At 60.4% G+C, this 27,471-nt stretch overlaps 1 protein-coding gene across 2 annotated transcripts in view; it reads right to left on the minus strand.

Moving 5' to 3' along the window:
• CCDC85C (coiled-coil domain containing 85C) overlaps positions 1-27,471 on the minus strand; it is a 78,261-nt gene that overhangs the window by 16,663 nt on the left and 34,127 nt on the right. For both annotated transcript variants that reach the window (XM_047862721.1, XM_047862720.1), the window contains exon 2: positions 2,545-2,594. In XM_047862721.1, coding sequence (XP_047718677.1) covers positions 2,545-2,594 — 50 coding nt within the window. The remainder of the gene's footprint in view (positions 1-2,544; positions 2,595-27,471) is intronic.

The following is a 27,471-nucleotide window of genomic DNA, read 5'->3' on the forward strand; positions in this document are numbered from 1 at the left end:
GAGTTGTCACTAGGAAGCTGACAGAAGGCCGGGGGGGGGGGGGGGGGGCTGTCTCACTGTCTCTGTCTCTCATCTCTCCTGCACGGCTCAGAACAGCAGTGCCCTCCTCTACAGTCAGATGACCGACCCACCCTCGGGGCCAAGCTCTGGTGACAGCAGGTGGGAGGGCAGCAGGAGCCCCGGCCATGACCCTGAAGACATTCTGCCAGTGGCTCCTGGGTGTCGATGCTGACCGTAGGTTGAGGCCCAACCGTTTTGCTACAATAAGGGGTCAAGGACGTACAGCGCACTGGCGGAGGAGGGCCGAGGCCCCAGCACCACGTGGCTGACGCCGGATGCTTGGGACGCTGGATGCTGAGTCCCCGGCACTGTCCCTCCACTGGCAGTAAGCCAGGCAAAGCTCATTCTTGTCCCTAAATCTCAGTCCAACCGCCTGCAGCCAGCGAGCCTAGATCCCAGCGAGGGTCTGCAAGCCCCCATCTTTGGGTATCTTTGCTTGGCCCAGGCGTGAGCACCAGTGGAGGACAGACAGAGCCCTACTGCTGCTGCCTCCAGGCCAAGGCCCCAGGTATGACCCCTGGGAGCAGGTCCGAGCAGGCTTGGGGGTGGGAGAGTGGGGGGCGGACAGAGCCAACCACTGCTCAGGCGTCTGCTGTCCCCCTGCTGCCCACACACAGGGCCCCTGACAACCTCCAACTCTGCACATGTGGGCACGGGGCCAGCGCGCACAGCCATCCGGGGCCTCCCTTGTGACAGCAGGGGCGCCCCCAGGGAGGAAGGACTAGAAGGGACCCCTACTTCAGGTCCTGAGTGTGTGCACATCTCCCCCAAGTCCACAGCCAGACCCACCACTGGGAATCAGGGTATATTCTTCCAGTGGGACAATGTGGCCCGGGGTCGGGGACACTCCTGTGTTTGTGGGAAAGGGACCACAAGCTATGCCCGGTTGGACCACAGAACCACAAGGCAAACAGCATCCTGAATTTGGGGCCTGGGCTCTCAACATGTTCCTCCAAGGGAACAATGAAACAAAGGACAGTCAGGCTGGGACAGACTCATGAGGCCACTGACCCGAAGCTTCGGGTCCAGATCGTGGTCCCGGCCTTCATTCTGCTGTCCAGTGGGCACCTGCCCACGGCAAAGGTCCCCGAGCCTTAAATCTGCCCCTCCCCAACCCCCAGTTCTCCCAGCATCACTTCTGCCTCCAGCTCCTGCAGCCCAGGCCACATACCCTCCTTATCAACCCCCACATCAGGCCCACTCAGAATGCAAGGTGCCCCAGCAACCCCCCCCACCCCCCAGGCCAGGTGAGACCCGAGCCCCGCCCCACCCGAGGAGGCAAAGAAGCCAACAGGTCTTGTGGCCAAGCCCTTCTGCCACACAGCACCTTAACCATATAGAGAGTTACCAAACCAGACCTGCAATTCAGTGCCTGGTGACATACCACAGCATGGGTGCGGTGGCCCTGGCGGTGTGGACAAGTGAGTCCTGCTAGGCTGTGGGACTGCCCACACAGCCCACGTGGGGGTGAGGCATGGCATGGCCGTGGTGGGAGCTGTCCTGCGTGCCAGGGCCGTGAGCCTCCCAGCAGCCACCCAACGGGCAGAGAGGGGGCCTCGGGCTTCCCGAGCGGGACAGTGGCACCAAGCCTGCTGGTCGCCTAGCAACGGGGCCGGGCAGCTGAGCCCTCCCCGGGATTGGTTCCCAGAGAAACGCTCTGGGCATTCTGGCCAACACTTACGGGCTGGGGGGCATGGCAGGGGAGGGGGAGGGGAGAGTAAGCCAAGGATGGGGACAAGGGAGAGAGAGGCTGGCGCGGCTGCCCAAGCCAGGTGGCCCCCAGGACCCCACACGGGGCTGACCACAGCCTCCCGTCCCTGTCCCCACCCACGGCAGAGAAGGCCCCCGTCCTGGCAGTCACCACCCTGCTCCGCTCCAGCCGTCCTCAGCAGGAGCAGAGCCGTGTGCACCCCTGCACTGGCTGTCACCCTGCCCGGCCTCCCCGCTGTGTTGTCCTCATCCTCCAGCCTCTAACCTGCCCTCCCTGTGCCGGGGACGAGCCGGTGATAAGACAGCCTCATCTGCCTGTGGGCGGAGGGCGGACCCCGGCCGGGAAAGGAATAAGGGCGGCAGGAGCAGGGAGGTTTCCATGCGGGAGAGAGTGGGGATGTGCCTGCCCCCTCTCCGGCCTCCATCTGCCCATCCGAGGGGCAAAGCGGCCCCTTCTTCAGCAATTGCACAGTGCACACCATCTCTGGGACAGGCCTAGGGCTGACCCGAGGAGCTCACAGACTCCTGGGGACAGCAGGGAGAGGCTGTGATGGGAGACACCCCAAAGGCCGTGGCGCAAGGGTTAGGTTCGTGACCCCCAAGTTCCAGGGGGTGACTCCGGACGGCAGTGGGGGCAGGTGGGTGGCTATAAGCCCCAGGTAGGCTGGGACATGGGTGGGCACTGGAGCGGTGGGGTGGGGTGTGGGGGTGGGGGCTCGCACCGGCCCCTCGAGTGCAGTGCCCCCCACTGTCTTCCACCCCCAGTCAGCTTACCTGTGCGAGGGCCTTGGTCTCCAGCTGCCTGATGTAGGTGGACGAGGGATCTGTAACGACACAAGTAGGGAGCATCTTAGTCATCAGACTCGGTCTCCAGTGAGAGTCACACCCCCGATCGGAGGCCCTGATGGGACCCTCACAGCCAAGGGGCAGCACACAGCGGGGTATGGGGTCCAGGGAGCCCCGTCCCCGGCACGGTGGGGAAACTGAGGCCCCGGAGGCGTCCAGGACTCCTCCGCTCCACCCTGCCTGGCACACAGGAACTTCGGGAGGCACACGTACTGTGGGCGAGCCACCAGCTTTCCTGGAGGACTCTGCCGACGAGAGCAGTCAGTGGCCGCGCCCTGGGCCAAGTCAGGGACACGCTCCCCAACCGTGCACCCCCAGTTTCCGAAAGCGGCAGGGGGGGAAAGCCACCCTCCCTCACCACCCTCACATGTTTTGCAATCACATCAGAAAGGCAGATAAATTGCCCAGTCCTGCCTCCCAGAGCCCTGGTCCTGCCTCCCCATCAGGCTAGAAATCAGCCCCACCAGCAGAGGACAGAAGCGCTAACCGAGTCACCCCGGGCCAGGCTGGGGTGAGGGAGCCTGCCGAGGTGGAAGCCGAGGGCAACCCAGAGCACAGGGGCCAGGAGCGGGCTGTGGGACACACGGCAGGGAGGGTCAGGGCAGGGCAGGCAAGGGGATGCCACCATCATGGCAGGTGTGGCTGTGTAGGTGGAAAGACAGGTCACCCGGTAAGGGACAGGCTCCGTGCTTCCTGTCCACATGAGCACCGCACCGGGGTTCACGCGGCCCGGACACCAGCCTACACCCCGTCCACCGGGCCAGTCACTCACTGCTCCTCCTGCCCTCAACAAGACACCCGGGCTCCCCAGCCCTTTATCTCAGAAGTCACCATGGGGCACCTGGGTGGCTCAGTCGGTTAAGCATCCGACTTCAGCTCAGGTCGTGATCTCATAGTTCGTGGGTTCGAGCCCCAAGTCGGGCTCTGTGCTGACAGCTCAGAGCCTGGATCCTGCTTCAGATTCTGTGTCTCCCTCTACTCTCTGCCGCTCCCCTGCTCATTCTCTCTCTCTCTCTCTCCCTCTCTCTCAAAAGTAAATAATAAAGATTTAAAGAATAAAAAATAAATAAATAAATAAATAAAAGCCACCAGAGAAGCCACCAGACCCTCGGCCAAAGCCACCTCTCTATAGCACTGCCTTGGGAGGCAGACCCTGTGGGACTCATAACACACCTGTGCTGTGGGACAAGCTGGACCACTGGGGCACCTAGGGAAAATGAGGCATCTGCCCCCGCACACAGCCGGCGCTACCCGATGAGCCCCTGGGTGATATGGTGGATATCATGCCCGCCCCCCCCACTCATGCTCAGCTGGCGGTCCCCTCCCCAGAAGGCCAGAACCTCCCTCCGCTGGGGCTGGGGCTGGGGCTCGGCCCAGGCCTCAAGAGCTCCAGCCCATCCATCAGCAAGGCCACCAAGGCCACACTCTGAGGCTACCCCCAGCTACGGGAGGCAGTCTGCACACAGAGGTGCCCCCTCTGCCCAGTGACCTGCCTGCTGGGGGGCACTATGGGCAGGGCCTTTGGGAGCTCCGCCCACCCAGCCCTGGACCGGGCCCAGGAGCATCAGCCCAGCCCGGGAGCAGGAATGGGGGACGGCCGGGCCCACCCACTAACCCCTGAGAAATGACACAACAGGCCCCTCCCACCCCGAGTCAGCACCACTCAGCTCCCAGGAATGCGGGGCCTGCTGGAGAGGGAGGAGGGCCGCTCCCCCGCAGGCCTGCCACCCTCACCCTCAGGGATGGCACTGGGGAGCCCCCATGTGGGGGGCTAACCCCCACACCACCTCACCACCCCCCAGCCCTGCAGAGCTCCTTGACGGCCGGGAAATCAAGGCTCTGAGTTGAAGTGGTTTGTTCACGGCACAACTCAGGGCAGCAGCGGAGGTGGGACAGGAGCCCGGGGCGGAGGGTGACCCCAAGGGCCTCCTCGTTAGGACCCCGTGTGCATGCCCTGTGCCCGCCCCCCAGCCTCAGTTTATTCTCAGTTAGCCAGGACGGACAGACACTTCCCACATCACACCCACGCAAACAGGCCTGACGGGAAAGGGGTCAGGGTGTGCCGGGCCCCTCTGGGCATAGGGAGGCAGAGGGTTCCCTGGGACACCAGCCAGGGAATCCGTGGACACACGCTGCAGAGATCTCCCAGCTCTCTCGTCTCGCCCTTTAAGACAAGGAGGCCCAAATAACTAGCCGAGCCCTGTGTGGCCTCCCTCTGGGTGGGGTCGGTGGGGGACGGAAGACCCACCCCAGGGGTGCCACCCGGCAGCCCCAGCATCTGGCGAGGGTCCAACAGGCATCCTCTCCACTTTGCAGATCCAGAGGCCGAGAGGAGCGGCGTCCCCCGCTGCAGGCGGGTGAGCAGGGGAGCCCAGGGCCCAGGCTGCCAGACCCTCTCCCCGCCGCCCGGGGCCCGCGACCCCCAAGCGTCTGGCTGCTGTGAGCTGAGAGCACAGCACCGTGAGGAGGAGCTGGCACGCGTCCCAGAAAGAAGACGTGATTCTTGGTCAAGCCTCTCTCCTGGACCCTCCGCGACCGCCTGATTCTCGGGCACGGCGGCGAGCCGGCCCCCCCTGCTCACCGTGGCCCCCACCGGGGGCAGCACTGCCAGGCACAGCCCTGAACTCAGGAGGGGACCAGTGACCTGCGCGCAACCAGGGGCCTGCTCTGCCCTCCACGAGCCATCGGGAAGTGGGCACATTTCCGCCCCGGTTTCCTGGTATGGGGGTGGTTCTGTCTCCCTCTGCCAATTTCTAGGGGTCCACCAGGAGCTCCTAGCATTTCCTTTTTTTTTTTTTTTTTAAGTTTATTCATCTTTTTTGAGAGAGAGAGCATGCAAGAGTGAGCGGGGGCGGGACAGAGAGGGAGAGAATCCCAAGCAGGCTCCACGCTGTCAGCGCACAGCCCAATGCGGGGCTCGAACTCACGAACCCTGAGATCGTGACCTGAGCCGAAAGCAAGAATCCGGCATGAGCGACGGAGCCACCCAGGTGCCCCTAGCACTGCCCCTCTTGGTCAGACCACAGCCGGAGTCACGGACTGGGAAGGAGTCAGCAGATGTGCCGACCGAGCCTCAGCGCCCTCTCTGGACCGCGGGCGGCGGGCCGGACACACACCACTGTTCCTGCCCGAGCAAGCCAATCCCTCGGCCACGGCCGGGTCCAGCCCGCGCCTCCCAGGATGGCAGCGAGGAAAAGAGAGCGGGGACAGAGCCGGCACCAGGAGAAGGGACACAGGCGAGGCCACAAATGACCCAACAACGCCCCAGCCCCCCCGCCCCCGACCCGCTGCTGCCAGGAGCAGACCTCAGGGCCCACGGGCCACAGCACACAGGCCACACGGGGGCACAGACCCGGCGCTGCCCCCACTCAACCCACCGTTACGGTTTGCCCCAAACCCCACGCAGCTGCAGAGAACACAGTATCCTTCAGACCACCAGGGTCTGCTGGGCTTTTCCTTCTCATTCCTAGAGCCCAACAGGGGAGGTCTCAAAACATGTTAAATCATCTGGTGCGTCCGATGGAATCTATCCTCAAGAGTTCGTTCTCATTATGAGGAATGCAGACCGTGTGTGACAGTGGCCAGAAATGGAAACAACCATTTGTCCAATGACAGCAGAGAGCCACGCCCTGTCATTCAAACGACGCTGAAGAAGGATGTCCCTCCTCGACAGTATGGAAAACCCTTCACACACACCCCCCCGCCCCCGTGGAAAGAACTGGACGTAAAAAGGTGCACACAGTTGGTCTTGTGCGTAACAATATCGATGCAAGGAAACAAATTCAGGAGGGAGGTACGTGGGGACATCGACGGTGGTGCTCACATACGGGGACAAGTGACTATTTACCCGCACCACTCGTTGTTAATTTTCAAATAATCTACTTCCAGAAGAGGGAGAAATCTTTCTTTTATTAAAAAAAAGAGAGAGACAGAAAGGATTAAATTCTCACACCAGCATCTTGCAGAGCCACCCACGGACATCACAGAAGCAGAAGGGTGGCCAGGAGGATGGCCAATCAGCGCCCCCTCTGCCCACCTCTCCCAGCTCTGGTCTGGGGGCCGTTCCTGAGGCCTGAGTCTGCCCCTTCCCCCACCCCACCCCACACCACCCCCCCCCCCCGAGTTTAAGAGGATTCGAGGCTGCCTCGGCCACATTCAAGCCCATCCCCACACTCAGCTCCCCAGACCAGGCTCTGCTCCCTGCCAGGGGCCCAGGAGCCAGACATCTGGTTGCCCATGGGTCAGAGCAGGTGTCCTGCAGCAGGAAGAGTGGCAGCAAGGTGGACCTTCTGGAACAGGGGAGGGAGACCCCGGAGGGCCGGGCTCCCTGGGAGGATGATCCTTCCCAGCAGCCTCGGGCAACTCGTGATCCCGCCGGGCGCCTCTGAGCCCCAGCCTCTCGGAGATGAGTGTGTAATTAAATTAATCCCGGGGTTTGCAGTGGTGAGAAACAGAGCCCCAAGGGAGGGATGCGTCATTTCCCGGCTCGGTTGTTTGTGGGGAAAATGAGAGGTGACTTCTGAAGGGACCCCTGGGGCTGGGCTGGCCAGTGTGTCCCCTCAGACCCTCTGTAGGCTGCTCCCAGGCCTCACTGGACCAATTCCGGAGGATTCACAATGCAGCTTCTATCTGGGGGCCCGGGGGGTGGCAGCAAGGGAGAGGGGCCTGCGATATTCTTGCTTCTGAGAGCCAGAGCATTGGCCCTCGCCCCAGCCTCCTTGCAGATCCTGTGTTCCCGGGAGAGCATGGAGGGCCATGCAGCCTGCGGACAGGAGGGTCTCATGGAGCCCACAGGGTCTTCAAGATCCCCTCACGGGTACAGACCACGAGTACACCCCCTGCCTTCTCAGAGGGTGGGTCTGGCGACACGTCACATCCCCCCCCTCCCGGCCAAGTACCCTCCCCAGCCTCACCTCTAGTCCGAATGGTAAAAATCTGAGGGGTACCGGGGTGGCTCAGTCGGTTGAGCATCCCACTTTGGCTCAGGTCATGATCTCACGGTTCATGGGTTCGAGCCCCGCCTCGGGCTCTGTGCTGAGAGCTCGGAGCCTGCAGCCTGCTTCAGATTCTCTCTCTCCCTATCTCTCTGCCCCTCCCCTGCTCACACTCGGTCTCGCAAAATAAATAAACATTAAAAAAAATTTAAAAAAAAAAAGAAGAATTTGGGAGCCAGAGGCCACATCCAATCATCCCTGTAAACCCTCGTCACCAACTCAGCCCTAGGCACATAGCAGGCCCTCGGGAAAAGTCTAAACACCTGCCAGGTGGTCAGTTCTCCACCCTACAAGGTCCCACTGGCAGGAGCTCCAATGAAAAGCACTCAGCCTGAGACCATGTGTGACACAGCACCCCCACCCCACACAGGACACCCCAGAAAGACTCAGAAGCAGAGCATCCAAAGTGCTAAGAGCAGGTGTCCCTCCGAATCTCATCCAACAGCAACGGCCAGCCACACCGCGAGCTTACGTCTGAGTGTGGGTGCGGCGGGGGTTCAAGTACACGCGGGGTGTGTGGGAGGTGATCCCAGGGAGCCCAGGTACGGGAGTCGGGAGGTGAGGCGGGGAACAGAAGGAGCCGATGAAGCTGGTGTCAATCTGCCGGGGAGGGTCTCAGAGTTACCCCCTGCCCCAGGGCTTGCTGCTGGGGGCAGCTCGCGGGGGACAGGTGCTAATGCCCCAGCGTTGCCACCCGGAGAGCTACAGGCACCAGCAGGTGAAGTGGGCGGTGGACACGGAAGCAGTAAGTGCCACGGGGATCTGGGCAGAGTGCCAATAGTGTCTGTCACAGCTCAGGAGAAAGTACGATCTTCCCCCTCTGCACAGGAAGGGGTGGGGGCCGGGGGGAGGGGGGGTGTGTCCAATGACACACAGTGACACATGGGGCCCGACTCTCCAGTGTTTCCCCTCCCGACCCTGTCCCCCTCCCAGCCGCCTCCCGTGGAGCGGGGTCCCCACAAGGTCTCGGGGACAGGCAGGCTTGGTGGCAGGCCATTCGTTCGCAGGAGACCGGGCCGCACCCGCCTTGGGCCTCCTCCGTGGGGGTGGCTGACATTTCCACACCGCCGCTCAGTTGATGACATTCCCTTCTCCTTCCACTTCATTAAGATGGGCCGGCACCGGGGCCTGTGGCTCTATTGGGGCAGAAGGGCCTCATCAAACGCCAGCACATCGTCGTTCCGGGCGTCCGGCCTCTGCCCCAGAGGGCAGACCCGGCTCCCGAGAGCACATCTGCTCTCCCGTGGACCTGGCTTCTCGGCTTCTCTCCCTTCTCCCCAGCCAGGACTCCGCCCCAAGGGACAGCAAGTGGCTACCACCACCTGTAGGTCGGGGCTTGGAAATCAAAACCAGGGGGGCCAGGCCTGGGAGATGCCCCCAACGTGCAGATGAGGTAACTGAGGCTCAGGGAGGTGAAGCGAGATTCGTAGACCACGCACGGGCGGAGCGGCCTCCTCCGGTTCAGTGCAGCCCCGGGCTCTAGACGGAAGCAGAGGCCACCCTTCCTGCAGCGCCCGGCCCCCGCTGGCCAGTGCTCAGTCCCCGAGGGGCCTCTGCCCCACCCTGTCCCGCCCACAGGCCAGATCAGCAGGTCTTGGAGCTGCACGGCCCTGCCGCCCTCATGTCTGACACATCGCACTCCCAGTCCCCTCCAGCAGCACCTGGAAATGGTCCATCTTCTTAAGGGACCCGGGGGATTTTCTAACCCCAGGCTCACCTACTTCCTGAACGCTGGGCCTCTGCTGGACAGAAGCCTCTGGAATGTTGAAGGCTCCCGACGTAGGTGAGGAGACACGAGAAGCTGTTTCCTGACCTCAGTGCAGTGCGCCCACTCAAACCCTCCCAGAGACCCTGCCAGGAGGGCAGCAGAAAGCCTGTCCTATAGAGGAGAAGAAGGATGCTCACAGAGTGACCGGGTCTGCCCAAGCTCACAAAGCCAGGCACCAGCAGGACCAACAGCCACGCATGCTCGTCCAAGGGCATGGTCCCCTTCTCAGAGGGTCCCCCAGCCTAACGAAGGGGGCAAAGACTGAACAGGTATATACAGCCTGGGGGGTAGAGGGCAGGGAGAAATCAGGGGCTCCTTCCTGAAGGAGGCGGCATCTGAGCTGAGCCCTGGACTGAGATGAAAGCAAGCAGAGCTGATAGGCAGGCAAGTGGAGTGGGGATGGAAGGCAAGTCTGAGCAGGGCACAGCGTGAGCAAAGGCACAGAAGCGAGACCATGGCAGGCAGGTTGGGGAGCACCTGAGCTGCTCGAAGGCCATCAGTATCTGCTTCCTGGCACACACCGCAGCCCGGAGAGGCGCGGGCTGAATGTGAGACAGGTATTACTTATGGATGAAGGCAAGAGGACTGAGGGAGGCATATCGGGGGGAACATCGGGTTCCCTTGAGGACGCCTCTGAGCCGTGGTGGCACTGAGCCAGGCTGGGCACCTTGGCCCCTGCTGCTCCCTCCTGAGCTGCCCGGGCAGGTGTGCAGGGGGGCCCGGGCCAAGGCCACTAGCCACAAGCTCCCAGAGCCCCAGGAGTGGGACAGGGTTCTCACATCCACGCAGGGCATTGAGAACGGCACCTGCTTCCCATTCACACACTGAACTTCTACTAGGTTAGGGCAGGTGCCGGGCAAACCCCCCAGCGTCACCCCATGTGATCCTCATGCCAAGCTGATGAGACGGGTCCTGTCATTACTAGCCCTGTTTAGTGGAGAGGAGCCTGAGCCTCAGAGAGGTTAAGTATCAAGTCCAAAGTCACACAGTGAGAACACTGCCCCGCAGCCTCTGTGCCAACAGGCTGGCACCCAGCCCCTCCCACTCCACCTCCATGCCAAGACAGGCAGGATCACGGAAACCTTAACTCAAGAGATGAAACAGAATGGCCACAATCAGAGCCCCACCCTCTCCATCCTGAGCCCACAGAGGAAAGAAAATTAACTGGCGCTGAGAAAAACAAATAATTGCGTTAATGAAAACGGGGACCTGTCCCTGCTGGCCATTCAGCCTCTCCCAAGACACATGGCTGCCCTGTTGCTCGCTGTCTGCCCCTCTGCGCGCTCTTGCACAGCTCTGGGGACCCTTGTGGATCAGCACCCTGTCTATCCAGGGCCTCAAGGGTGCCTGGCGTTTAATTCCAGAAAAGCCACATGGCTTCCAGACCCGGACTGCAATCTCGAGGGAGCAGCCAAACAGGAAGCTGTGTCCAAGTTGGCTGATTCAGAACGTGCCCGGCTTGGATCCGCCTGGTCGCCTCTGGTATTCTCAAACCAAACACTCAGACTCGTTTCTCCATCTACTACTTAGGAAGCCTGGCAAGTCCATTTGAAACGGTGTCATTGTTTCCAGCCAGAGGAGAAGAGGAAAAAGAGAATTCCCCTCCTGTTAATTTCACGCCCAGAAATTAACCTGTATGTGCAGGTGTGGGTGAGGGCACTGTCCAAGTCTCCCGCCCCACCAACCTTGACTTCACTCTGAACGATTGGAAATTATCCATAAAGGCCAAGAACCAAGGTCTACCCGGCTGCCTGGCAAGGACACCTAGCCACACCGGGGCCAGTGGCTCTCAGCATGGCTGCATGGACACTCCCCAGGGACTCCTTAATATCTGCTATCTTCCTCCGTGAGATCAACTGCATTGAACTCTAGGGCAGGTCCCTGGACGTCCACATGCATTTTAGATGTCCTCCAGGTGACTGTAACACATATGCGAGGCTGGGAACCCCTGATCTATGCTGAGCAGTGACTGTTCCAACCAACCGCCTCCCCGGCTCCACCTGTGAGGAGCCCCTAGCCCATCCAGCCGAAGTGCAGGGATTTTGCTGAGGCTGAGGTATGCAGGACTTAGGTCTGAAATGGGGTTGGGGTGGGGAAAGATAACATTTACTGAGCCCCGAAATATATGTGGCAAGCCCCCTTGGTAGGAAAAAGGGGGGACGTAGACTACTTTCGGGAGAAAGGAGGGGGGTTGTTTTTTCCATTAGATGTCAGTCAGGTCTCTATTGAGCGCCAGGCCCTGCGTGATGGAACCAACCGTCCTTCAGAAGACGCAGGAACAGCGGGGAGGCATTGGCGGGGGCAGGACACCAGGAGACTCCAGCCATGTGCAGAGGTGGGAACGTGTGGCCAAAGAAGCAGGCTCAGGAAAGTGGGAGAACCTAGGTGTGGTGGGGCCATCAGACCCAGGGGATCCCTGTTCCCAGACACACGGGAGCCGGAGGTGAGGCAAAGAGGTCTAACGTCTCAGCAAGCACTTCACCCTACACATGAGAAGCAGTGGTGGGGCTCAAAGGCTCGGGAAGCAGCATCACGTCTGCACAGGCTTCACTGACTCAGTGAAAACAATAAATTATCACGAACCAGGTGGTGGGATTGCTGGGGTGGTGAGAGCCCAGAGACGAGAGCTCCGTGTGGAACGGACTCCACGGAAAGATGCCAAAGCCACGTGGAGGGGGCAGACTGGGACCCAGAGAAGCTTGCACACCTGGCATGTGGCCCACGTGGCATCCTGTGCCTGTGGGGTAGAGACGGAGTATTTTGTGAACAGAGTTGCAGCAGCTGACTGGCCATCGTCTAGAACAAAATTTGATCCCAACCTCACACCACACACAGAAAGCAACTCCAACGGGGACAGAGCGTTCTACGTGAAAAGGCAAACTTGAAATGGAGGCTTTTCTGAGACGTGCTACAACATGAATGACCCTTACAACTTCATGCCACGGGAAAGAAGCCTTCACAAAAGACCACATACTGTAGGCTCGCATTTGTACAAAACACCCAGAATAGGCAAATTTATAGAGACGGAAAGTGGATCAGCGGTTGCCGGGGGCCAAGGAGAAGAAAGATTGGAGAGTGACAACTCATGGGCACAGCCTCTTTCCAGGGTGATGAAAAGGCTCTGGAATCCATTTTCATAGTTGTGCAACTCTGTGAATATACTCAAAAACACACTACACTGTTTTATGTATAAACCATGAGAATTTTGTCTCAATGCAGCAGTTATAAAGATGAACCACCTCAGCTTTCAGGTACAAAGGCTTTCTCACTCAAGAAACAAAAAGAGGGGCGCCCGGGTGGCTCAGTCGATTAAGCGTCCGACTTCGGCTCAGGCCACGATCTTACAACTTGTGAGTTCGAGCCCTGTGTCGGGCTCTGTGCTGACAGCTGGGAGCCTGGAGCCTGCTTCAGATTCTGTGTGTCCCTTTCTCCGCCCTTCCCCTGCTCATGCTCTCGCTCTCTCTCTCTCTCTCTCTCTCTCCCTCAAAAATAAATAAACACAATGGGGCACCTGGGTGGCTCAGTCGGTTAAGCGTCCGACTTCGGCTCAGGTCACGATCTCACTGTCCGTGAGTTCGAGCCCCGCGTCAGGCTCTGTGCTGACTGCTCAGAGCCTGGAGCCTGTTTCAGATTCTGTGTCTCCCTCTCTCTCTGACCCTCCCCCGTTCATGCTCTGTCTCTCTCTGTCTCAAAAATAAATAAACGTTTAAAAAAAATTTTTTTTAATAAATAATAAAATAAACACTAAAAAAAATTTTTTTTTAAAGAAAAGAAAGAAAAAAGAACAAACCATAAAGGGAAAGCCTGTCAAACCCCGTTGTGTGAACATTACAACCTTGCCCGACAGCAAACAACAGATCTGTGGGCAGTTAGAAGACCAGCTGCCGTTGGGAAGCGCCGTGTTCAAGTCCCGCCCCGGAATGCACAGAGGGTCACACGGAATACACACAGGACTCCTATAAATCAATAAGGAAATACGTGAGTACGGGCACAGGCTCCATGGGAGGTGAGTCACAGACGGAAATGGGCAAGAAGACGCCCGCTGCGTGCGTAATCAGGGAAATGCAAATTAAGACAATGAGATGCCATTTCAGTTACTGGACTGGCAGAAAGTGTGAAGGGGTAAGTTGGTGTGATGGCAAGTGCGTAAGCACCGGGGAGCGCGGGGTGCCCACTGGGGCACCTGGCGCAGCTTCCTGCCCTATAGAAGGTGCGCACGCCCTCAAGGAGCCCAGGCACAGCTGTGCGAGGAGACACGTACAAGAACGCATCCACAGCACTGGCCACGGCAGCGAAAAATAGGACACCACCACAACACCCCCTTGGAAGACAGGACAGTCTGTAGTTTTGACCAAACAACGAAATAGGAGAGGTAGAAACGAAAAGAGATAACTAAACGTCCTCAGATGACTGGGGACAGGTCTCAAAAACACAGCGGGCGCAGGTAGCTGGTGGACACACACAGATACAACGTCGTGCAGACAAAGGGGCATCATCACACGTCGTTTCCGGATATACGACCTACCAGAGAAGCAAAACGCTACGCAGGAGAATGATGAGCACCGAGTTCCAGGCTGAAGGTCTCTAGGGGTGGGGGGCGGCGGGGGGGCGGGGGTTGGGTGGAGACACGGCGCACCCCATCTCTACCTGTAACACTTTGTTACGTAAGAGGAAAGGCTCTGAGCCTAACGTGCGTTATCGTTGACGATCTGATGAGAGTAGGCAGCGGAATAAATAGTTGTTTCCTTACTGTCCAAGCTTGTTGCTTTTTATAGAATTCCTAACAAAAAAATAATGCTTTTTACGTAAAAGGAAAAGAAGAACAGCACAACGCACCCTCCAGAAGAGACACTGGAGACTCCTGATGGCAGAAGGCCCCCTCCCTGGCCCCCGGGTACCAGGCTGCCCGTGGCAGACGTACAATGGGCAGTGGACTCCTTGGGGCCGCCCTCTCCCAACGGGTGCAGTCCAACCGCGGCGGGCCAAGAGCCCCCCGGGGAGAGGAGGGGTCCACAGGATGGAGAGGCTGCCAGAGGCGAGGTCACCTTCCTGCCAACAGCTAGGGGACAAGAGCAAGCCCCTTCCTGCCCCACCTGCTCTGTGACCTTGGACAAGCCCCTTCCTTGGGCAACGGAGAAGTGGGGGTGGGAGTCCCAAATGACCCAGACAGCTCTGAGGGCAGGACAGGGACGCTGGAACCCCAGCAAGATAGCGTCCCTGCAATTAGGTGGGGCAGTGAGGACCCGCCCAGTTAGAAATGACAGACTTGGTGTGGGGACAGCAAAGTAAACTTCCTGTTTCACGTAAAACCCACAGCACAATCACTACGGGCCAAAGGATCACCCACAAGGCCCAAGGCCTGCTTAAAGGCGCCACCGCCCCCCAAAAGTCCTGGGGAGGGTGCACTCCTCCGGCCGCAGGAGGGCCCAGCCCCTCCCCCGCCCAGGGATCTCCAGGCAAGAGGACAGACCTGGCGGTGGCAATGCCAAAACAAAAGCCACCAGCACATGGCAGCCGTCGAGGTCCTGTGGGAAGGGGCAGTGTGGGGTAGAGAAGGAACGTTGTCAAGGGCCCCGGCAGCACAGTCCATGTAACCAGAAGCCTCAGTTTCCCCACGTGGCGTCACAAGAGACTTGTTCTGGATGAAGATCTCAGCCTCGGCTAGTGCAATGCACTCAGGAGACTACCGGCCCCACAAAGGTGCCCACACCTTAACCCCCAGAGCCTGCAAACACACGATCTCACACGGCTGCGGGGACGAAGGAGGAACACAAGAAGGGGGTCAGCTCGGACCGTCCAGGTGGGCCCAACCTGATCTCACCAGTGTTTAACATCGGAGAGCCTGGGGGCGCCTGGGTGGCCCAATCGGTTAAGCCCCTGACTCTTGGTTTCAGGTCATGATCTCATGGTTTGTGAGTTCAAGCCCCATGTGGGGTTCTGCGCTGAGAGTGTGGAGCCTGCTCGGGATTCTCTCTCTCTCTCACCGTCTAACCCTCCCCAGCATGCTTGTGCGCACTCTCTCTCTCTCTCCCTGTCTCTCAAAAATAAGTAAACATTAAAAAAAAAGTGATAGGGGCGCCTGGGTGGCGCAGTCGGTTAAGCATCCGACTTCAGCCAGGTCACGATCTCGCGGTCCATGAGTTCGAGCCCCACGTCGGGCTCTGGGCTGATGGCTCAGAGCCTGGAGCCTGTTTCCGATTCTGTGTCTCCCTCTCTCTCTCTGCCCCTCCCCCGTTCATGCTCTGTCTCTCTCTGTCCCAAAAATAAATAAACGTTGAAAAATAAAAAATTAAAAAAAAAAAAAGTGATAGAAACCAACCTTTGGGAAGCTGCCGTGAGGTCTAAGAAAGGCAGCAGCTCTGAAAGCCCCAGGCACTTAGTAGACACTCAGTAAAACCACCCCATCCCCCCCACTGCCCACCGTCTAATGGCATGACCTTGATGGGAAGGAATGGCCCGCCAAGGGCACGCCCACGTCTGCGCTGAGCCCGAGGAGACAGCGGCGCACGCAGGGCCTGTGATGTCAGGCCACACTCACCTCCACTGGCTCACCCGGGCCCCCAGCACCTGCCTTCTTTTCACTCTCTGGCACAGGCCGGTGCATCACCACCGACTTTAAAAAGCGGAGTTATGAATCCAGTTTAGCCACGTGATGCTTGCAGGTTGTTTGAAGCAAACGCGAATCCCCTTTGGTTGTAAAGTAAACACCTCCTCGATCTCAAGTTGAGATTTTTGCAGGATGTGGAGTCTAGGGGCCGCTAAGTGGTGGTGACGTGGGGACGAGCTGGTTCCACGTGCTTCTTCTCAGAGAAGCCCTCCCAACCATCAGCTCAGGGGCTAGACAGACCCCAGTGACCAACAGCCAACCAACACAGACACAGAGCAGGGGCCTATGGGGAGGCTGGGAGGGGCAGGCAAGCGAGCAGGTGACTACAGGCTGAGACCAGAGCCCTTGCCAAGTCCAAGCTCAGTCTCCCCACAAACTGCGCTCCCAGTTCAAAGCCCCCAGGGAACAAGGCCCAAGAGATGGCCCAAGGCAAATCCAGGCAGAAGAGTGAGCCCAGCAAAGAAGAGAGGAACGTGGCAAGAGGAGGAATGAGCCAAGCCATCACTAACCCCAGCCCCAGGCCCACAGAGGGGAACCCTGGGCTGAGGGGGAGGCCGGGGAGGATGCCTATGGTCACAGATCACCTGGAGGTCTCATCTGACTGTCGCCAGGCTGGGGGAGTCCCTGTGTGAGGCTCAGGGAAGAAAGATAAGGCTCTTCCAGGCCAGGCCCCCAGCCCCCTGCACCATCAGCTTGAGACCCCCACCCCCACCCCACCCAGGCTGCCCCGGCCGAACCAGGGAGCAGAGAGGGCCGCTCTCCTGGGACACAGGGTAGATGGGCAGGGCCCGGGCTGCTGCGATCCTGCCACATGACCCAACCACTCGGGAAGCTAATACCACTGTGTGCCTGCCCGAGGTCAGCGTGGGGGCCAGGCTGGCTCCAGAAGGCCTGGACTGCCCCGGCCCGGGCTGGGCCCTCACTACAGTTCCAGGAGGAGGTATCCCTACCACCCTGTGAGGCATGCCTGGGCGTGGAGTCAGCAGGTGCGGGCTGGCTGTGTGCTAGGCAAGAGCGTCCATCCCCGAGCCTCAACGTCCCCTTGGCACAGCGGAGGGACATCGGGCACCCGGAGCCTCCGGAAGGAAAGGGCTGGTACTGCTGGTGTTGGTGCCGATGCTGGGCCCAGGGTGTCTGCGGTGCAGGGGACCCCCCACTCCAGCGGTCACCCGTCTGCATTCTTCTCCCACCATCACCTGTGGGCCTGGATCTCCCAATGACCCTCAGGCCCAGGGTACCTCTCACCCAGGAAACTCAGCTGAAATTTCCCTTTGAACCCATATTTGTCCCCACATGGGAGGGGGTGCATAAGCTTCTGGGGTTCAAAGGTCACCTGCTCACCCTGCACAGGACTTGGAAAACCTTCCACTTCCCACCATGACATCGGGTAACCCCAAATAGGACTGACAGGCCAGGAGCCCACTGTCCTGCCGGCCAGGCACCTGTTACCCCAGGCTGCTGAGGACGGGCCGGGGGCCATGATCCTCAATGAGAGAGTGACCTCCCCTGACAGAGCCAGAATCAAAGGTCAGGAGAGAGGTGGAGGGTCAGCTAGGCCTCTGTAATCACAGCTGCGTGACCTTGCACTAGTGAATCAACGTCTCTGAGCCTCTGCATCCTCATCTGTAAAGGAAGGAGTGATGCCCCCTCACAGGGCTGCCAGGAGGATTCTGGAATACCCAGGCTCAGGAATTTGGGGAGGGGGGGTGGGTGGCGAACAATCTTCTCACCGGTCCTTCCGCGGCCTTTACAAGCACAAGCCTGGAGTTCGAATCCCCTCATGGCACTTGGGCAAAGGACTCCTCCTGAGGTCTAGGCGTTGCCATCTGAGACGGAGGCCTCCTTCTCAGAGCTATCTTCTGGAGGAAGCCCACGTTGGGCGCCTCACCCAGGCCGGCACCTGGTGACTCTGTGCCGACCCCGCGTCCCCGCCACCTGCGGCCACGGGAGCGGTGTTGTTCCAGTTACTCCGTGAAGCTCTGCCCACTGCTTTGCTGCTTAAACTCCCCAGGGATGCTCCTCCCCTAGGGTGTTCCTCCCCCAGTGCTGCTCCCCCCAGGGGTGCCTCTCCCCAGGGATGTTCCCCCCAGTGGTGCTCCCCCCACACAGGTGCTCCCCCATACTCGGGTGCTCCCCCCAGTGCTGCTCCTCCCTAGGGCGCTCGTCCCCACTAGTACTCCCCCATAGGTGCTCCTCCCCCACGGGTGCCCCCCCATACACAGGTGCTCCCCCCACTGCTGTTCCCAGGGGTGCTCCCCCCAGTGCCGTTCCTCCCCATAGATGCTCCCCAGGGGTGCTCCCCCCCAGGGATGCTCCCCACCCCTCCGAAGGAGCTGTGGTTGCCCCCCCACCCAAGTTCTTCCACAGCGCCTCTGGCAGAGCCTACACTACTGGGAAGACACCCCCCAGCCCCTGCCAGCCTCAGTAGGCCAGGCGCCCCCCGAGTGTGCGGGGCCCAGGCCTGAGTCCTTCCCCACGGGACCACGCACACCCCTCTGCGGTGCCGGCGGAATGGCATCACACACCAAGCCTGGCGCCTGGAGAAGGTTAGCGCTCCTCACGCCCTCACACCTTGCTCTCCATCCTCGAAGCCCCGCCCTGGGACCGAGCGGGAACCAGGAGCCTTCTCCACAGGCTCAAACCCCCACCCGGGGCTGAGAGACGTGACCAGAGAAGCTCGTCACCATAAACAGTGCACACGGGCACCCGGGCACCTGCAGTGAGGGCAGCACGGTGTGCACCAGGGGCCTGAGCTCAAGTTCTGGCCATGCCACCGCGTGCTGTGTGACCCTGGGCAGGCTGCTGCCCTCTCTGGGACCGCAGAACGCCCCTCTGTATAACGCGGAAGTGGAAAGCCTCTAAGGGCCCTTCCGGCACAGGTAGACCGGCACGCCACCTGCCCACGCAGCTGTTTCTTCAAGGAAGATATGAAGGAGAACAGACGCGAAGCTGCAGAGAGCCGGCGCTAGGATGAGGTCAATGTTTGGTTACTACCTAGAATAAACAGGCCTCAGTCCTTCAGAGGAAGCTCCACCCCCTCCCCCACCCCCCAGCTGGCCAAGTGCCAAGAGGAAGGGAGGGAGCGGGTGGGGCACAAAGGAGTGTGTCATTGCTCCCACAGGTGACAGGTGACAGCTGGGCGCCAGGAACTGCCCCACAGCCAACCCCAGCTCTCCGCAGAACCACCACACAAGGCGTGGCAGGGGACCCCGAGGGGAGCTCGGGGTCAGGACAAAGGGGCCTTTAAGGGCAGCCGGTCCCAACCTCTCCTTCTAACATCAGGGCGAACCAGGGACCCCAAGGTGTTCGCCAACTTGTCTGAGGTCACAGGCCGTCAGTGGCAGGGCCGGGGCGAGAGCGGGCCCCCGGGTCCCCAGGCTCCACGGTGACCCTGTAAGGACACGTCAAATTCCACCTCCCTTCTCCTCTCTGGCCCACAGCCAGCTGTTTGTCCCAGGCAAGGTGACCATGACAATCACAATGACAGCTGGGGACTACAATCACGTTGGATAAAATAAGAATCCTGTGTCCACACTGATAAAAGCCACATGCACACACAGGCCGCTGCGGGAGAAGGGGAAGGCCCTCCCGGCAGAAGGCCAACCACGGAGAGTAGACGGAATGAAGGAGCTAGAAGTCACCATCCACGGGCCAGAGTGACGACCCATGGATGCCAACCTGGCAGGTGAGGGTCCGGTGAGGATCGGGACACCGCGGTCTCAAAGCGGCCCCACGGGGGATCTATCAATGACAAAGATCACTTCGCTCGCCCCACAGCGAGGAAAACTTCGAGAAACCTCAGAGACCAATGGATCCAAGGTTGCTGGGACCCAAGATGACACACTCTGGGTGCCTCCCGACAGGATGGGCGAGCACTCAGCATATCGCCGACGGCGGTTCCCACCCAAGACCCTCCGACTCGAATCACGAGGCAACACGAGACTGAGCCAAACACGTGGCGGGTCCCCACTCCGCGAAAACTCCGATGGACCGTCACAGGACGGCTGCGTAGGCAGGGACGCTAAAGACTGTGCAATGCGTGGCCCGGACCGGAGCCCGATCAGCAGAGACCCGCCACAGGGCATCGTGGCCAGCTTCCTCACGCTGACCCCCGTGCGGGGGCGACGCGACTGAGCCCAAGTATTTGGTTCGGCAAGAACCGCAGAAACAAGGCAGAAACGGACAGCAAGAATGATAAACATCCCCTCTGCTTGTAGATGTTTTAAAAACGGGAAAATGCTGAGCCAATGCCAGTCACACTGCACCAACCTCCGACACTGCCATCCTGAGCGCCGTTTAGCCGCATTCCCCAGAGTGGCTTCCACGGGGCCCCCGCCACAGCCGAACGCCAGCCGCACCTGCGACCGGCCAGGGGCGACCGTCATCCAGAACCACTGCTGTGCATTAAAGGGGCTGCCCCAGTCCAGCAGGAAACCATCTACGTTTGTCCAACAACAGGCAAGGGTTACATAAATTCTGGTTAACCCCCCCAAAGGGATGTTTTGCAGACACTGACAAGGTTTACGAAGATGGAGAGAGAAAAGCATCTGACGCAACGTTGAGTGAAAAAAGCCAGATTCCACATTAAACACGTGGCAAGATAATCAGCAGCCAAAACAGTCGTGCGTGGAGGAGAAAATAAACAGTTCGACCAGAGAGGAGAAATCTTCAGAGCAGGGTCTGGGGGACTGGGCTAAATGGGTGCTTTGGGTTTCTTTCTACTTGTCCAAATCTACCCCCCACCCCGTCCCTGACAAATGCATACCCCTCTTAGAAGTAAATAAATGCCTCCCCCCCCCCTCCACTGCACACAGCAGGGATCGCTTCCTCTTGCAGGAGCTGCTCAAGCCAGCTGCCTCCTTGGGTGGATGTGTGCTGGGTACTGGGGATGGGGCCCCAGGTGCTCTCGGCAAAGCGCTGCCTCTCCGTGGATGTGACGCGGCCCTCGCACCTGCCCGCACGTGCAGTGTGGGGGGATCTTAGCTCAGACGTGCAGCCAGGGTCAGGCCTCCGTGGAGAACGGGCAGGTGTGAGGGGGCTGTGCTGGGAGACCCCGGGATGGCTCATGAACCCGCTGAGTCTCCGCTTTCCCATCTGTGAAATAGTGATGATCGCATGCATGTGTATGTGTGTGCGTGTGCGCGCGCACGCGCGCGCGCACACACACACACACACACACACACACACAGAGCAGGATTACTGTAAGGAACGAAGGCCCGCAAAACGACCCTGCATAAAACCACAGGGCAGGAAGGGGAACGGTAAATGCCACGCATAACAATTCCAGAGCCTTCCGTCAACCAGCTGCCAGACAGGCCCGCACCACTCCTAATCCTGACTCTCAAGGACAATCCAGTGGGTCCGGCCCACTCTTTCCACATGGACATTTGAGCCCATCAGAGGAGGGTGCAAAGAAGAAGCGTTCTTAGAAGGCCCTGGAGGGAAGCTCCTCGATTCAGAGCATGCCTCCACCCTGCCGCCCGGCCCCACAGCCCGGAGAAAGGGCCATGCCGGTCACACACCCCACAAGGGCGCAGTCTGGTTAATCAACAGCCACAGCCCAGCTCTGTCCCAACACTGGAGCCCATGGGAACCTCAGAAATGCCTTCTACAGAAAGAAACCAAGGTCCAGAGAGGGGCTGAGCCTCCCTGGGAGTCACAGAGCCAGGAGGAGAAATCAAGCCCCCACCCAGCCCAGGGCCTGCCTGCGTTCACTGCGGCCCCAGAGGGATTCTAGCTGCACTGAGCGGTTCAAACAGCTCCCCCAGAGCCCAGGGGCCAAAGAGCTGATCAGGGAGACAGCCACGCTCTGACAGAGCTACCCCCGGCTCAGCCAGGGCCACATCCTGCCGCAGCCACGGGACAGCCCTCTGTCCAGCTAGGACATCTCACTCACCAGCATGAACCATCAGACATGGCACCGCCCCTGGACACCGCCATGTTGGAACATCCTTGGCCTCTCATGCTACGCCGGGCTGAGAGCTGGGCTGGCACGCCACATCATATGGCCCCAGCCTGTCCAGAGGGCTGGGCCAGGCGACCTCTGTAGAGTTCCCCACTCCCGGCCAGGTCCTCCTCCCACAAGGCCCAAACACAGCCTGGCCCAGGTAGGGCAGCCCACACCTGGGCTGGGGACCAGGACAGAGTCCCCGGCCCTTCTTACCTGTTTCCCCAAGGGCATGCTGCCTTTGGGGTGGGGGTTGGGGGGGGGGCTCTGCCTCTCTTTTCAATGGAGCCCAAGCATCCCTCTTGGTGCTGAGGTCCTGCTCCAGACAACAAATGACGAGGTTGACCTCGACCAAGGCACTGCGGAGGAGGCCAGAAATGGGCAGTCACCTCCCCACAGGCTGACCACTCTGGTCTCCTGGGACCCAAGGCCAGAAGAGCCTCTAAATGGGCAGATGTGAAAAGACCCCACCCCAGACCCGAAGCTGAGGCGAGAGACCCGTGTTCCTGACCTACAGGCCTTGGGGGGACCGGCAGGGATCTCATCCCTCCCGGAGACAAGCCGGTGGCCAGGGTGTGGCTCAGCGGGTGGCCGGGGGCCTCCCTGGTGGCAGGGCACCTGGCCCACGCTTGGTTTCCCCCTCCCCAGGGGACACTCACAGGGCCGCCGGGCCCCTCCCACTGGAGAATCAGGACATCACTAAGCTTCGATGCTCACCCTGGACACGGAAGTTGGGGCACCTCGGCTGCTACTCAATACGCCTTCCCTACAAGCAGGTAGATCCTAAAGTCGTCGGGTTGTACACGAGGAAACGGCCCCCAGAGGCATGTCACAGTCACCCCAGTCAACGGGGTGTGAGGGGACCTCTGCTCTCAGCACCCCCCTCCCCCACCTCAGGGTCAGGGGCCCCAGGGGCAGCCACACTATGGTGTCCTTAATTGGTCGCTTTAAGACGTAGCCCATATCCATTCTGTATGGAAGCCAGCGGACCCCGTGGTGGGATGTGTTTGGCTCCTGGGGTCCTCTCTCTGGGAACCCGAAGCACAAGTCCTACACTCTGGAGCTGAGGAAGCCAGGGAGAGGCTGGCTCGAGGAGGGATCCCCCAAGGTCACAGACCAACAGCCCTGAGAGTGTCCTAGCCTCTGCTCTGCTGTCTGTCACCACACTAGGGGCTTCTGGGGGCCCGCCCCCAGCCAACAGCTCACCCCAAACCCTGCCTGGGCCTGAGCCCACCCAACCCCAGGAGAGATGAGGCAGCACCAGCCTTTCTCCGGGGCTCAGAGGGAAGAGAAGAGAAGGCTTATTTTACACCTCCTGGCACTGGCCGTCTTCCTAGATCCTCAGGATAATGCACTGGGGCCCAGCCCCCCACCGCCCACTTCTACGTCCAGCCTCTAAAATTCGGAGATCACACAGACTGGGGAGAGGGGGCCAGGCAGCAGCAAGTCCACAGGGAGCCACCGTGGAAAGAGGGCCTGACCAAGCCAGCCCTACACCCAACCTCCCTCCCGGACCTGCAGGTGTCTCCCTTCCTCCCACAGGAGGCAGGACCCAAGCCTGCAAGTCTGTGGGGAGGGGGGCTCACCAGGCAGCATTGGAAGGCTGCGCCTGCCCAGAGTAACTGTTCCCTGGAGCCCCAGGGTCCTTCAGTAAACCAGAGCACCCGAGGGTAACTTTCTCACGGCTGCCACTGATGTGATAGGCAAAATTAAGCCCCTACATGTCTGGATACGTGCACTGGGACAGCATGAGCTTGGGCACGTTACTCTGGCAACCGACCCACACTGGCATTCCTCCATTTACCCAGCCTGAAAAGACACTCGCTGGGGGAAAATGCACTGGGGGCCAGCCAAGGGCTCCTAGAGAGGCAGGGGCAGGAGAAGGCGAGGTCGGGGGGTGGGGACCCACAGCTGTCTCACGGACAGGCAGACCCAGACCCAGATGCTCAAGGGCGCCTCCTCCGTGCTGGGCCCTGGGGTCACACACCCTGAGGACAAGGGTCTGCCCCAGGAGCTCACAGCAGCAAAGGGGTGGGGCTGGGCTGACGCACCCACAGGCACAGGGGTAGGGAGGACGGAGGGTGCAAGGCTAGGGGGCAGGGGGTGGGGGTGGGGGTGTCGAGAACAGAGGGCAAAAGAGAGAGAGATTGACACCCAGCCTCACCTCGTGACCTTGGCACCTGAAGGTCCCTAAATTGCTGCTTTCTCAGCTGTGGGCCTCTGCGGCACCGGTGAGATTAAATTAAATTTGAAGAGCCTAGTACGGTGCCTGAGCCCCAACAATATGTGTCTCTGCCGCTCACAACTTTGTCCCGCTCATGGCATCCCTACCAGTCACTCAGGCCTCAAGGGCAGCGGGGGCCCGGGTCATCCCTCTGCCTCCGTGAGCTGTCACCCCGGGCCCGCACAGAATCGGAGCTCCACACCTCTCAATCCGAGACTGAGCCTCCATGGGGGCAGGGGGGGCAGCCTGGCCACAGCCACAGCCACATGGCACCACAACTAGGTTGAATCAGGGCCGCCCCGTCCACGGGAGACCACATCCAAAACCCAGCCAGGGTCAGCCTGCCTTGCGGGCGGACGTAAGGCTTATTCAGGACAGGCCACTGCCCGCTCTGGGTTATGTGTGTGCCACGGGAGCTGTCCTGGGACCCAGAGAGCATAAAGGAGCCACTTCCCCGAACCCCCTGCACACCTCACACTCGCGCATGCACACATGCGCACACACACATTCATTCACACCCACGCACACACATGTATGCACGCACACACACATACACACACACGCATATATACTCACGTGTGCATGCGCACGGCCACGCACGACACTCCTGCACACCTATGTACGCACATCGCACTTATGCACACACAGGCGTGCACAACCTTACACACACGCACAGGTACGCACAACTGCACTCACACCCACGTGTGCGCACAGACACAGGTACACGCACGCCCACACGTTCCTGCCCTGTCTCTCTCTGGGGTCTCGACACTGAGGGAAAACACTATCGAGCCGGGAGCAGCCAAGGGGTCATTTATTTTAATTATTAAAACAGCAGCCACTTACTCTCGAGCCGTCTATAATGCCACTTAATTACCTAGTACATAAAACCGCCTTTGCATCTTAGCAGGGCAATAAATCAGCTCAGAACCAGAGTTGCTTAAAGCATTCTTGCTGAAGTCGCAGGGGGGGTGCGGCGTCATTCGTCACCACCGCCCCCCCCCCCACCCAGGAAGCGATAAACCAGATCCCTGCTCTGAAGCGGTGGCCGCCAATGGGGCCGGCCCCTGCAGCCGGTGGGTGCCGGGAGGCTGGCGTCCCCCTCCCCCGCGTCCCGTCCACTCCCGTCCGGCCCCTGCCCCGGTGCGCGCTCTGTCCTTTGTGTGGTCCACAATAGCCCCGCCAGATGGCGCGGCGTGGCGAGCGGCCTCTTCAAGCCGATCGCTCATCCTGTCGGGACCCGGCGGGGCTGTGGGCAGGACACCTGGGCACCGGCCCAAGCCGCATCCCACACCCCACTCGCCCTGCCGTGCCTCCCGGTCCCCGGCCCGCAGGCGCCGCTGGCTTCGGGCACAGCTGGGCCGTCGGGGGCACCTCGGGTGAGGGGAGCAGGCGGAAGCGCGAGGCGATCCGGGGGTCGCTCTGCAGCTGCGAGACAACCGGGGTGAAACGGGGAGGGCACGAGGACAGGCGGGGCCATGCCAGCCGCCATCCTCCCCCTGTAATGGCAGAGGCAGATGTCGATCACCCCCTGCCAAGGGCCGCCCAGCCTCCAGGGGCCAGCATCCCCCTCGAACTTCCCTGTGGGTGAGGGGTGCTTACACGAGCTTACACGAGGGTGCAGGGGGACGGTGCTGCTCCTGGGCGTGAGCCAGACCGGGCTGGCAGAGTCCCGCCTTCCCTTTGAGGCTGGCCCCCAGAGCGGACGGCGGGTGGCGGGCACTGGGTCTGGACAGGGACCCCTCGGCCGGCCCCAGACTCGCTGCCATTCACACATGTGCCAGTTCACCTGGAGGAGAAATCCCCAGCAGCGGGATGGCTGGGCCAAAGGGGACAAGCCTTTGCACTTTTCCAGAAATTACCAAATTCAGGCTCCCACTAGCGCTCAAGACCGCATCCAGCTCCTATTACCATGTAATGAGACAAGTTTCCCGTTTTGTTCCTTCTTCTTTGCGGAGGAGGAGTCAGCCAGTTGGAGGTCTTTTAGCTCTGCAGGTTGCCTCTCAATGCTGTCTGGTCCTCTTACCCAGGAAGTACCTCCTCTGTCTCTTGTCCCCCACCACCCACAGTATGGCCGGAGTGGGGCAGGACAGGGGGAGCAGGACTCAGCTGACCCCAGGACATACCCACCTGTGGCTGGGCAGGTGCGTCAGGCTCAGCAGGACAGAGTTATTAGTGTTCCTCTGAGACCCCTCCTCCACGGAGCCTTCCAGGATTGCCCCAAGGGGCTGTGTGCCTCTCTGCCTACCTGCCCTCTGCAGTGCCCTAAGCTTTTTTTTTTTTTTTTTTTCGGATTCTCGTCTCTTCCTGTAACCTTTTTCCCCAGTCAGCCTCCTCCAGCTGACCGTGAGCTCCCTGAGAGCAGGGACTCTTCTCATGGGACTGTGCATTCCCTGGGTCTGGCTCGGTGCGTGGCATGGGTCCTGACGGCGGGAAGTGTCTGCTTGAGACCGTTAGGGAGCCGAAGCGGGGGCTGGTTGCTGGTTCATCCAGGCCCATCTCACGACACCAGGAACAATGTCCAGTCTGTTAAGTCCCCTCGGTGACCGTCCAAATTAAATCATCCTTACAGAAAGATGGGCACCCAGCCAGCCCGAGACCTTCTGGACAGACTGGGCTGGCTCGGGGTGGGGGGAGGGGAGCCGGTGCGGAGTGGGGGAGGGGAGCAGATGCAGGAGAAAACCGTCGGGAACGTGTGCTCGTCCACGAAGGCTCTGGAACTGCCAGGAACCTGGGCAACAGCGGTGACCACCGGGGCCAACCAGTCCCTTTCCAAAGGGGAACCAGACCCTCCCCGGTGGCCTCCGGCCTCTGAGCACGCAGCCAAGCGGCTGCACTTGGGCTTAGTCACAGGCCACTGATCACACTGTCCCCCCCAGCTGGCTGGCTTTGCCAACGACAGCCAGCTCCACCTCAACTAAAGCACAGCCACTCGGGGACCCTATTCCCAGGTCCCTGGTCCCCGTGCGCTACATTAACTACCGCCACCCTGCCCCCTGCCTCCAGCCCAGCCGGCCACAGCCCTGGGGTCACTCAGGCTGAGAAGCTGCCCACCTAGTCCCTCGGGACCACACTGCACGAAGGTGACCCAAATGAGCTCCACGCCTCCATCGAGAGCATTACACCGCCCCATACAGACACCCGCTTGCCACCTGGGGCAGACAGCGCTGTAAAACAGGGGGCAGGGGCCACACGAACACGTCGAGCCCACACGGCGTGGCAGGGCATGGCCCTGGAGTCAAACAACAGGGGTGGTCCCAAGAAAACCCCAGCCCCGAGGCCGGCTACGAGGCCAGCGTCCCTGGCACACGGGGA

The sequence above is a fragment of the Prionailurus viverrinus genome, chromosome B3 (genome assembly GCF_022837055.1).
Source record: "Prionailurus viverrinus isolate Anna chromosome B3, UM_Priviv_1.0, whole genome shotgun sequence".
NCBI lineage: Eukaryota > Metazoa > Chordata > Mammalia > Carnivora > Felidae > Prionailurus > Prionailurus viverrinus.